Consider the following 11,613-nt stretch of genomic DNA (forward strand, 5'->3'; position numbering starts at 1 on the left):
TAACAATTTTATCTTAATTCTTGTGCCATATCCATTGTCCATATTTTTATGGGACGGAAGGAGTATCAATTTTTCCTTTATTTTTATCTCATAATATGAGTTTATTCGGATAAACTTGGAAATAATATGACAAACTTCGCAACTGACTTGAGCTAATAATTATTCTTCCCGCAAATATTTTAATCTCCGAATTTAAAGTCTTCGAGAATAGTTCTCATATACAGAGGCGAACGCAACAAATTGTTATAATAGGACTATATATTCTAAATTTATATGAAATGATCATTTTCTTATATTTTATTATCTGGATAGCGCCTTTTGCACGACAATTTGCACAAAATACTAACAAAATTATAGTAAAAAAATTAGTTTGGTAACCGATTTGATTATCTTTTTTTTTTAAATAAAAAATAAGTATAGAACTTAAACCACAGTTCAGATAGAAGAAGTATCTAAAATCCAACTAGCGGACAATATAATGTTTTGTTTTTTATTTCCTCGATAAAAAAATACTCCTAGTACTAGTTTTATTTGTAAGTTTTCAAAAATAATGATTGAGTAGGATTTTAATTTATTAAACACGTATACCTCATTTGTGTTTTAGTCAATTTAGGCCGCAGTTTACTTTACTAGCTAGGGTCTGGTATATAACTTAATGTGATTAATAATTAATTTGGTTAAACCAGAGATTGCCCCCACCTAATATTTACCCAATCAGCTAATCAATATTTTGCGTTTTGACTTTTTCAATTTTCCCCATATCAATTATGGTTGAACAAGAGCAAGTGCCAAACACTAAAATTTCAAAAGTCCCATCACCAATCATAGTTTCACGTTATATGTCTTTCTATATTTCCATTACGAGACGAAAAATGTTTCAAGAAATAGTACGTGACGAATTAGTTCATTTACCTACTTATAGATTTAAGATATCAGCCAACCTGAAATTTTAAATTAAAAAAAAGGAGTTCAACCATCCGATTAAATTTTTAAAAATGATAATAAATGAATAATAGATCTAAATTCAATGAGTTTATACTCAGAAGTCAAGAGGCCTAAAGTTATGGTTCCACGTATACATTTTCCTTACAATAATTATTAAACCAGCTTTTTCATAGCATAAATAATTGCGAACAAAATTATTTCGAGAAAATATGTAAAGGTTAAAATAAGTTTGCTGACTTATTACCGACCTTTCTGTATATTTTTTCCCCAATTAGGATCACTATCCACAGCTATAAGTCTATAACGTGATGAATAGTGTAATGGCATGACCTATGATAACTACAAAAAAAGATAATCATGAGTTAAACTCCCTTTAGCATTAATATTTCATAGTATATTACCAAATTTCACAATTTTCAGAAAAAGAATTGTTGTAAGAAGATCCAAAATTGATATCAATGTCACCCAAAAAATTTATTACAGCGATACCAAAATTTCAAATGCTGATGTATGCTATTAGCTTTTTTTGAACAAGTCTAGGAAAAATATAATAAGTACTAGCCCTTAAAAAGGCTAAAATTGGGTAACGATATTTTCTTGTTCCAACCATATAAAACAAACTGAATTAAAATTATTAATATGATAAAGCAAAATGCGAAATGACATCAATTAGAAGTAAACATCCGCCTCGATAAAATACCTTTAATTCGCTATTGTTTTAACCACATGTATTTTTATATATTATCTTTTCCAAAGTTGTAAATGAATTAATAATTAGTGCTTGTACTTTTACACTAATTAACCTAGCTAGGGTTTCAATCACAGATATATTATTACTATAGCAAAATTGTTTTTTTTTTTATCTACATTGTCTGCTTCTACAACATCAAGTCAATTTTTTTGATCAAATAATCTTTGCCCGCATTTTTGCAATATTAATTTACTAGGCTGGTATTTGAATATAGTCTCTCTCTATTTATCTTTTTGGCATTCTCTCCTGTACATATAATAACAGCCAATTGAGTGTGTTAGTTTATCATAATAGCCCAATCTTTAGAGTTCGAGTCCAGCCTTTGAAGAATATAATGAAAATCAAGCTAATCGTCATAATTTCTGTTATTGGGCCTTAGCAGAGTAAGATTGGGCTAAATTGCTACTGAATTCAAATGATTAATGTCGGGCCTATACTGAGCATAATAGCCCACAACTTTGATTTATTGTTATATTGATATTGAAGTTTTGTAACATAATTGGGGAAGCGACTTTTGAAGAAAAGTTAAAACCCAATCTTAAACCCTAAACCCTCACTCTCAAGCCTCAACCTAATTCATCATTTTGCAGTTGGAGCCAAATTCTCAGACAAAGACAAAGATCGCATAAGTTCTATATAGAAGTATGAGCTGAATTTGTATACTGTTGAAAATGTAGAATTGATTTGGATTGAGAAACCTCCATTGGAGCAAAAGAGAAAACTACAAAAGGCGAGAGAAACCGTCCGAGTGTGGAGGTGGAGAGAAAAAGGAGAAATTTTATTAATGGGCTACATTTTTGCTAAGTGTTAATTGCAAAATACAAAGAAGGCCTTATATATAGGCACAAATACAAACAAATAAAATGCTAAACACTAACTAATAAAGGAAAACAATATCAACTAATTACATTTTTATTTTTAATTTCAACATATACTACTTAGACGCCACACAACGTTTGGTTTCCGCTGATGACGTTTTTATAGATGAATTCATGAAGATAGGGAACTGTTAATAAAATTATGAATGAATTTGAGTTTGCTTACTTATATTTTCTCAGTGTAGGAATGTGGTTGTGGTTTCAACCTTTTTGTATCTACCTTCTCTACGCTTCAGTAGCATTGAATCATTGATCTCCAGACTCCAATCATTTGATGTCTAATTACTCATTATTCATCTAAATTTAGGTTATCAATATGAAATTAATGAGACGTTAAATTTTTAAGTATTAAACTACTATTTGACGTAACGATACACTACGAGAAAAAAATATAGTAATTGATTATTAATAACTAGTCTAAACTTTTGCTAAGCAGATACTACAATAAACTAGTTGAAGTTGACACCACTAATTGCTAAACCACCTCAATTAATGGTACTTTCAATATTTTGTCAATGAAATCAGTATTGAATGGTGATAACAATTATCAAAATTCGAGATCAGGAACAAAATTAATCTTAATATCAAGGTAATAATTGTATAAATCTCAATATTGATGATAAGCAAAAATATATTATTTAAAGATTAGTTCTATTTAATTTTTGAAGAAAACTGATGAAATCTCTTATCCATTATAACAGTAATGAAAACCTAGTTTTTGTTGTGCCACATATAATGACAACCATCCAATTTGAAGTTCTAGCAAAAAGTTATGTTGGAAATCAAACATTCATTAAAAATATGCATATAATAATAAATGGACAGTTCAATCATTTAGGAATTTGTAAAAAAATCTTTTATCTTTTGCCATTGGTAACCGTACACATTATCAACATTTCTCTTGCCTTGTGAATATTTCTATCCCGGTCGACAAATAGTGATGTTTCTGTAATATTTGTTAGAATTTTAAATGTCTTTTTATTATTTTATGGTTATCACTTATAATCTTATAATTTCAATTTTAAAAACTTATATTTGTCTACAAATTCTACGTAATTTAGTTTCATTAAAATTTCGTTTATAAAGTCATTTTATTGCTCTTAAGTTTTTAACAACATTGTTCTTTTTTATTAATATAGAAAAATGAACACAAACTTGATGTCCGTATCACGGTAGACTCAAACTTGAGACCTTGGGGTTAAGATATTACCACTCTATCCTTAGGTCAATTCATACACATGCTAATATACTATGAATACGTTAAGTAACACAATATCTCCGTTAACGTTAAGTCATACCTCATCAATGTCAGATGTCATCTATAAAAATTATAATGATAAATCAAATCCAGTGTTTGAAATTGGTCATAATAATTATGTACCTAACATTTTTGTGCGATACGCACGAGGTCAAATTTTTTAGGAAATTATATGTAATGTGGCATTTCAAAAATTATGCGAGGAAGAAACTGCAAGTGAATTATACTCCATTATTTTTATTTATCACGTACCAAATAACTCAACCATATATGTTATCAATTTTAAACATGTGTACATCAGATCAACAATATATTGCAAATAAGAAATTGAAATATTTCGTCATGATAAAAAATGAGAAAATTTTAAAATGCATTGATTTTACTATGAATTTCCAAAGTTGCGACACAAACCAAAATTTAGCCAAAAAATCATAATTTTTGTCCCAATTTTTGTCAAATATGTAAATAAGGCAGGAAGCAGTTACATTCATATTTCATTCATATTTCATGCTAGATATGAAATTAAACATGATTTTACATATTTTGATTGGAGAATGCAGCTTTTATTGGGCGTGCTTAGAACGCCTTTATCGACACTATATATATATGTCACATTACACAATTTACATAACAACTGAATTCAAATTCAATAACAAATTAACTAGCTACCGTTGAAGTAATCTTTAATAATGGATATTAAGATCTTGACTCCCCTTCTTCTGACGATATGTTGTTTTTCATGTAATGGATAATATCTTTATCCTTAATTATAGAGTATTTATTTATTTATAGCAAGAAAATCTACTAGTATTACACATTTTATTGGAGTTCTCATGTATAAACGTTACTAATGCATAAATTTGGATAAATCCGCTTAATTTTGTTGTACAATTTCCCAGTAAAGCTAAAATCATAAAAACATGTTGCAGGGGTCGTTGATTCGGCTGTATTCACTGTGAGAAACAATTGTCCATTTACAATATGGCCGGCAGCTTTAACAGGAACCGGTTCACCAGTCCTAACCGGGTTCGAGCTACCATCGCAGGCTTCAAAAGCTCTGACCATTCCGGCTCCATGGTCTGGTCGAATCTGGGCCCGATTCCAATGCTCCAACTCAGGAAGGTTTACATGCCAAAGCGGTGATTGCAACTCAGGCAAAATCGAATGCAACGGCGCTGGTGGCACGCCTCCCGCTACGTTGGTGGAATTCACATTAGCAGGAGACCAAGGCAAAGACTTCTACGACGTGAGCCTTGTCGACGGATTCAATCTACCCGTTAAGGTGACCCCAGTCAGTGGAAACTGTCCGTCCACGAGCTGCCCGGTCGATATCAATAACAACGGCTGCCCCAAGGAGCTGGTCGTGAGGGGGCAGAACGGCTCGGTGGTTGGTTGTAAGAGCGCATGCCTGGCATTCAATAAGCCGCAGTATTGCTGCACTGGCGCGTATAGCACTCCGGCTACGTGCACGCCTTCGAGCTTCTCTCAGATATTCAAGTCGCGATGCCCACAGGCTTATAGCTATGCTTATGATGATAGAACCAGCACATTTACATGCCCAACTGGGAACAATTATCTTGTTACATTCTGCCCATGAAAATTGTGTTTAATTTGGAATAAAGTTTAATGGCAAGATGGATATTATGGCCATCATCCACTAATTAAGGGAATTGAATTGAGTTGTTAAAGGTTTTCTTTTATAACACACGTATAAAATAGAGAAAGGTAATCAGAAGAAAAAAAAAGGTATTTTAAATTAAACTAAAAGTATGGGTTATAACAATTTATACTCCCCCCACACGCCATAAGCGATGCGTTTATTTTAGGCACGAAATTTAAAAAATTTGATATTTAAAGAGTTAAGTGAAAAGAGAGTGTAAAATATGAGACAGAGAAAAGTAGATGATCAGTGATGAGCAAATAAAATAGGTAAGAATATAAAGTAAGAGAAATGAGATTTTGCTAAAAAGAAGAATGATTCATTTTAGGTGGGACATTCTAAAAGGAAAAAGTGATTCTCTTGTGGTGGGACGGATGGAGTAATAAAACGTATTATTGTATAAAGTAATATTTTTCTATCTATTATAATAATATTTTTCTATTTTCCTGGAGCTACCAAGGCTAACTATAACATGTCATGTACAAATGTTAATCAACTCTAGACACTGAAAAAAACCAACGACAGTGCCCCAAAACCCACCCCCAAAATCCAGCACAACACATTTTTTCCCTACACTTTAGCGGTAGCCCCAACTTCAGCCCTAAATTCCGTCACAATTATTTTCACCATACTCATCTTCTTTTTTGTTGTTAATTTTTGTGTTATCAAATAAAGTAAAATAACATAAATCCGTGGCGGAACCGCCCCAAAATAGTGTCATCGTCATCGGTTAGTTTTGGGGCCCGTTGAGATTGCCCCTAGTGAAAGAGTTGAGCAAGTCAATGTTTGTCTTATTTGAGTTGTACTATAAAGATATGAATGTTAAGGATCACACATAAATATCAACTGTTCAGACCAATGTTTCACACAGACTAGGAGATTTCAAGGAAGGCATATGTGTATGTTTGGAGGTTATTGATGAAGATGATAAGAATGTGCTAGATTTGTCAGAGATTACTCTCTACATCATGGAAAAGCTACACAATATGAGCCATGTTGAGTACAAAATCCATCCCACATTGGGAGTCTGAGGGAAGTTGGATGGTGTATATAAATCCTGTCCAACCTCAATTTGTTAAGGTCTTTTGAGGTGACCCAATAATAAATCCGTGCGTGCTTGACCAAAGCGGACAATATCAAATGTTTGTTGTTGTCGACAATCCGAACAACTGATATCTAGAGCCTAATTTTGACCAGGGTTTTGAATTCCGCATTTGTTAGGGTTTTTGTGTTAATCGATCAAGATGTCTGCTCTGAACGTGAAGATCGACATATTCACTTGAGAAATAGTTTCGGTTTATGGCAGATCAAGATGTGATCTTTGTTGAAGCAGCATGGATTGTGGGTGCCGCTAACGGAAAAAGAAAAGACGAAGAAGGCAGATGAGAATGATGATGGGTGGATAACCCTAGATGAAATGGCCCACTCGATAATCATGATGTGCCTATCTGACGAGTTATCATCAAAGTTGTGATCGGGAAACTTCGGCTGCCTTCTCGACGAAGTTGGAGAGTTTATACATGACGAAGTATCTAACCAATAGGTTGCTCCTGAAGCAACGTCTATTTCGATTTTACATGCAGGAAGGTATGCCCCTTCGGGATCATCTGGAAAAATTTAAACAAAATTTTGCTGGATTTGCGCAATGTTGATGTTAAAGTAGAAGATGATTATGATGTTTTAATTCTGTTAGTTTCTTTGCCTGAGTCGTATGAAAATTTCGTTGAATCTTTTATGACTGAGAAAGAAGATCGGCAGCATGCGACTAGTTCAGCCACAGAAAGTCAAGCATCGAGAATATCTGCTACGAGACAAAAGAAATCTGGAAAGAAGAAGTCAAACTCAAAAGGTCCTCAGCCCGGCGACATCTGTAGGTATTGTAAAGAACCAGAGCACTGAATGTATGCTTGTCCAAAGAAGAAGAAGAAGAAACAGGCAAGAAAGAGGATGCTAACGGTTCTGCAACTGTTGCAGAAACTGATGACACGAATTCTGAAGAAAGGTTGGCGCTAGTCACAGATGAACAACTACACTATCATGAAATGGTGATTCTTGACTCAGGAGCATCGTGTCATCTATGTCCGCACGGAGAGTATTTCACCACTTATGAGCAGATAGATTGGGCAATATTTCCATAGCCAACAGTGCTGTCTGCAAGGTGGTTGGCATTGGCTCTATTAGAATAAGGACGCATGATGGGGTGTTCTGCACCTTGAACGATGTCAGGCATATTCTACAGATGATCTGATATCACTGAGTACCTTTGATAGTAAGGGACTCAGTTTTAGAGGTGAAGATGGAGTAATGCATATTATGAAAGTTTCAAAGGTGGTTCTAACGGCCTTGAAACGTGGTACTTTGTATATTCTTAGAAGTTCCATCGTGACAGGCTCTGCTGATATTGCATCATCTGAGATTCCAGCTGAGAATATGACAAAGCTATGGCATATGAGGCTTGGTCATATGGGAGAACGAGGGATGCAAATTTTGTCATAGCGTGATTTTCTCTCTGGACATAAAGTGGTATCAGAGCCAGGTCAAGTGGGCCCAAGGATGACTCAAGTTCGAGTCAGGCCCGTAATGTCTCGATGTGTCAACTGCGTCTGTCTGTTCCCGATATGATCTGGTTTGAGGGAGAGGTTTGTTGAGTACAAAACACATCCCACATCGGGAGTCTGAGGGAAGTTGGAAGGTGTACATAAATCATGTCCAACCCCAATCTGTTTGAGGCCTTTTGGGGGTTAACCCAAAAATAAATCCGTGTGAGGTGGGCCCAAAGCGGACAATATCAAACGTCTATTGCAATCGACAATTCGAACAAGTCCTGGTGCAAAGAATAGTTTCGATATTCTTCATGGGGCGAAGCTGAAAATTGTACTAGTCCTTTCTATGTAAGATGGCTAGGAATATCACGACCATCCTCATATCAAGGGTAGCTTAAGAGGTTGCATTTTAGTACAGGATTGTGTTCTCAGTTTAGAAGTTCATTGACTCTGAACATGATAGAAGTTTTGATATACTGAAATTTCCTTTTGAGATATTGTGGGAGTGTGACATATGTCCTCAAGATGGGGAAGATGTACCCGAAATTATTTTGGAAAAAGAACATAAAGATAGTGACCAATTTAGTTCCTCCTTCCGTTCGTCATTACTTGTCATTGGTTTCCTTTTTGATCCGTACATTAATACCTGTCACATTTACTTTTTATTACTTTTAGTAATGAACTCCACATTCCATTAATTCATTTTACTCACATTTTATTATAAAACAATATAAAAGTAAGACTCACATTATATAACTTTTCCAACCATTTTATTATTACATTTATTAAAACTCGTGTCCAATCAAAGTGTGACAATTAATAGCGGACGCGGATAAAGTATTTATTTGTATGCAATCGTGTAAGATGAAACTTTTACTTATTTCAGTAGGTCAAACAAATTACAAAATTTATAGTCTCTTTTATGACAAATTTGGGTAGTTATATATGTTCCCAAAATAAGGTTTTGTACAATAAGAGACATCAATTTGAAATGAGACGTGATTGGTGGAGAATATCCTGAATGAGAAGCGCGATATTACGTTGAGCAGATCCTCCCGTTTCCATCTTACTCATGGCGATAACTCCTAAATCCCGAGCCCTCCTCCGGCGATCTTGACCCTCCATCAACACTTCCACCGCCTCCTTCACCTGCCCCTTCCTCACAACAACTCCCACCCTCTCTTCCTCGCCCCATCTCACGGGCATCTGCACCCCCACGCGCACCCCTATCCTCAACACATCCACGATCAGCTTCTCATTCACGAACTGCTCCGCGAACATTGGCCACGTCAGCATCGGCACCCCTGCGCACACCCCCTCGATCGTCGAATTCCACCCGCAGTGCGTCAGGAATCCCCCGACCGCGGCGTGGGATAAGATGAGGAGCTGCGGCGCCCACCCCTTTATCACCAGCCCCCTCCCCTTTGTCCTCTCCTCGAACCCCTCCACCCACTTCTCCATCTCCCCGTATCTGCTTATCACCCAAACAAACGGATGCTTGGAAGCTTCCAGCCCTAGCCCTATCTCCTTCAGCTGATCCCCCACCAGCCTGCACTGGCTCCCCAGGCACGCGTACACCACTGATTTTTCCTTCTTCGAATCCAGCCACTCCAAGCACTTTTTCTCCTCGATCGAAGCCTCGTTCCCTCTCTCGAATTTGTCCTTGGAATCCCGGTTGCACGGGGATACCGGCCCGATGCACCAGACCTTCTTGTTCATCGCGTTCCGGTACCCCTCGCAGCAGCCGGCCTCCAATTCGGGGAAAGTGTTGACGACGACGCCGTAGGCGTCGGACTCCGCCTGGTGCATTTGCTCCCTGATGTCGTCGAGGTCGGGGAGGGCCACGAAGGAGCCGGGGAGGTGGGCGCGGGCTATCTCGACGCGGACGGGCAGGCCCGGGATGAGGAAAGGCTCCCATTCGGATTGAACGGCGAGGTGGGGGCTGTGGAGTTTGAGATTGTGGGAGGTGAGGAGGGAGAAGCAGCACATGCCGTGGAAGACGAGGCGCGGGATGCGGAACTTTTGGGCGGTGGCGGAGGTCCAGGAGAGGCACTTGTCGGAGATGATGCAGCTGGGAGGGGGGTCGTGGTGGGCCAGGAAGTGCTCGAGGGGGGCCTGGAGCATGTGGAGGGCGGCGTAGAAATGGCGGATGAGGTCGCGGGAGGGGAGGCTGTCGAGATTCTCGCAGCCAGGGGGGAGGCCGACCTCGAGGGAGGGGAAGGGGAGCTCGATGAGGTTGATGAGGAGGCCGGCGGCGCGGGCGCGCTGGATGCTCTTGGCGAAGCGTGGGGTGTTGTGAGGCGTGGTGACGAGGCTGGCGGTGACGCCGTGCTCCGCGAGAAGCCTGGCCATGTCGATCATGGGGATCATGTGGCCTTGAGCGAGCAGTGGGACCAGCACGAAGTGAAGCTGAGCAATTGCCATTGATCTCCAACTGCAACTGCAACTGTATGTGTATATATGGTATTTATAATGGTATAATGGATTAACAAGATTGGTATTGGATTTCTAGGAAGTTGCTTCCAGTCTATCAAAGTGAGCTTGACTAGGCTGAGTTGATTGACTCAATTCGGTACTACATAGTATTGTTCATAGTATTGCTGCACTCAAGTCCAGCTTTGCCAGCACCGGGGTTTACGTTTATATACCGACATAATTTTAAGTCGTCTGATTCTAGAATAAATTATTTATTGAATATGGCATGTTCTATTTTGACTCGCCTCGATTTTAAGAAATTGTTAAATTTTGTGAAGATAAATGGAGAAATAAGTTAGTAGAGTGTGGACTTCATTTTTATAATAAAATGTGAATGCAAAGATTTAATTGAATAGTACCACTAAACCCTAAGTAAATAAGATTTTAAATTGCGAACCTCTCAAAATCGATTTATTAAATTCATTATGTTTTTTATATAAAAAGTTAATAAGGATCGGAGTGTAATTTTAAAAAGGTGGTACTCCATGATTTAGTCTTACTATATGACAAAGGTTTTTTTTCTCGCCGATTCTCGATAATTTTCTATGATAAGACAATCTTCAAATATTCTCTATTTCGGGCATCCTCTTTTTCTAAACGTACTAGAAAAAATAGAGATGTTCAATTATATATACAAACTTGATCATGCCTCGATATTTCTTTGGCTTGCCTTTGCCTACACGTTGGTTACTTACATCTATCTACCCAGTGGCGGATTTAGGGGGGGGCATGAGGGGGCGGTCGCCCCTTCCCGGCCATTCGGAGAGCCTAAACTTTCCCTTGAATCGAGCCGAAAATAGTATATCCGCCCCCTCCGTAGAGTGTAGAAATATACTTTGTTTTCAATAAATGGCATATAAAATGGAGTGGTCTAATGGTTTGTGTGTTGACTTTTTTCTAAGAGGTCTAAGGATCAATCCTCAACAAGAGCATACTTTTTTCATTTTTTATTCTTTTAGTTTATCAATTCATATTTCTTTCTTATCATCAAAATAATACCTTTAAATACTTTATAAAATCTGAACTTTTACTAATTTTCCTATATTAGGTTGTTATATTTGTTCTTTAGTTAAAACTATTTTCAATCTTTGTGTTAATGTTTT

The 11,613-nt window shown here is 37.2% G+C and overlaps 2 protein-coding genes across 2 annotated transcripts; one reads left to right on the forward strand and one right to left on the reverse strand.

The window, feature by feature from the left end:
* Window positions 1-4,521: 4,521 nt before the first annotated feature.
* Window positions 4,522-5,429, forward strand: LOC125185652 (thaumatin-like protein 1). Its single transcript, XM_048082213.1, has 2 exons — window positions 4,522-4,564; window positions 4,762-5,429. Exons 1-2 carry the CDS (start codon window positions 4,522-4,524, stop codon window positions 5,427-5,429), a joined length of 711 nt encoding a protein of 236 aa, XP_047938170.1.
* A 3,466-nt stretch (window positions 5,430-8,895) lies between these two features.
* Window positions 8,896-10,591, reverse strand: LOC125224104 (UDP-glycosyltransferase 73D1-like). Its single transcript, XM_048127449.1, has one exon. It carries the CDS (start codon window positions 10,457-10,459, stop codon window positions 9,017-9,019), a length of 1,443 nt encoding a protein of 480 aa, XP_047983406.1. The 5' UTR covers window positions 10,460-10,591; the 3' UTR covers window positions 8,896-9,016.
* Window positions 10,592-11,613: the final 1,022 nt, after the last annotated feature.

Source organism: Salvia hispanica, chromosome 4 (assembly GCF_023119035.1).
Source record: "Salvia hispanica cultivar TCC Black 2014 chromosome 4, UniMelb_Shisp_WGS_1.0, whole genome shotgun sequence".
Lineage (NCBI taxonomy): Eukaryota > Viridiplantae > Streptophyta > Magnoliopsida > Lamiales > Lamiaceae > Salvia > Salvia hispanica.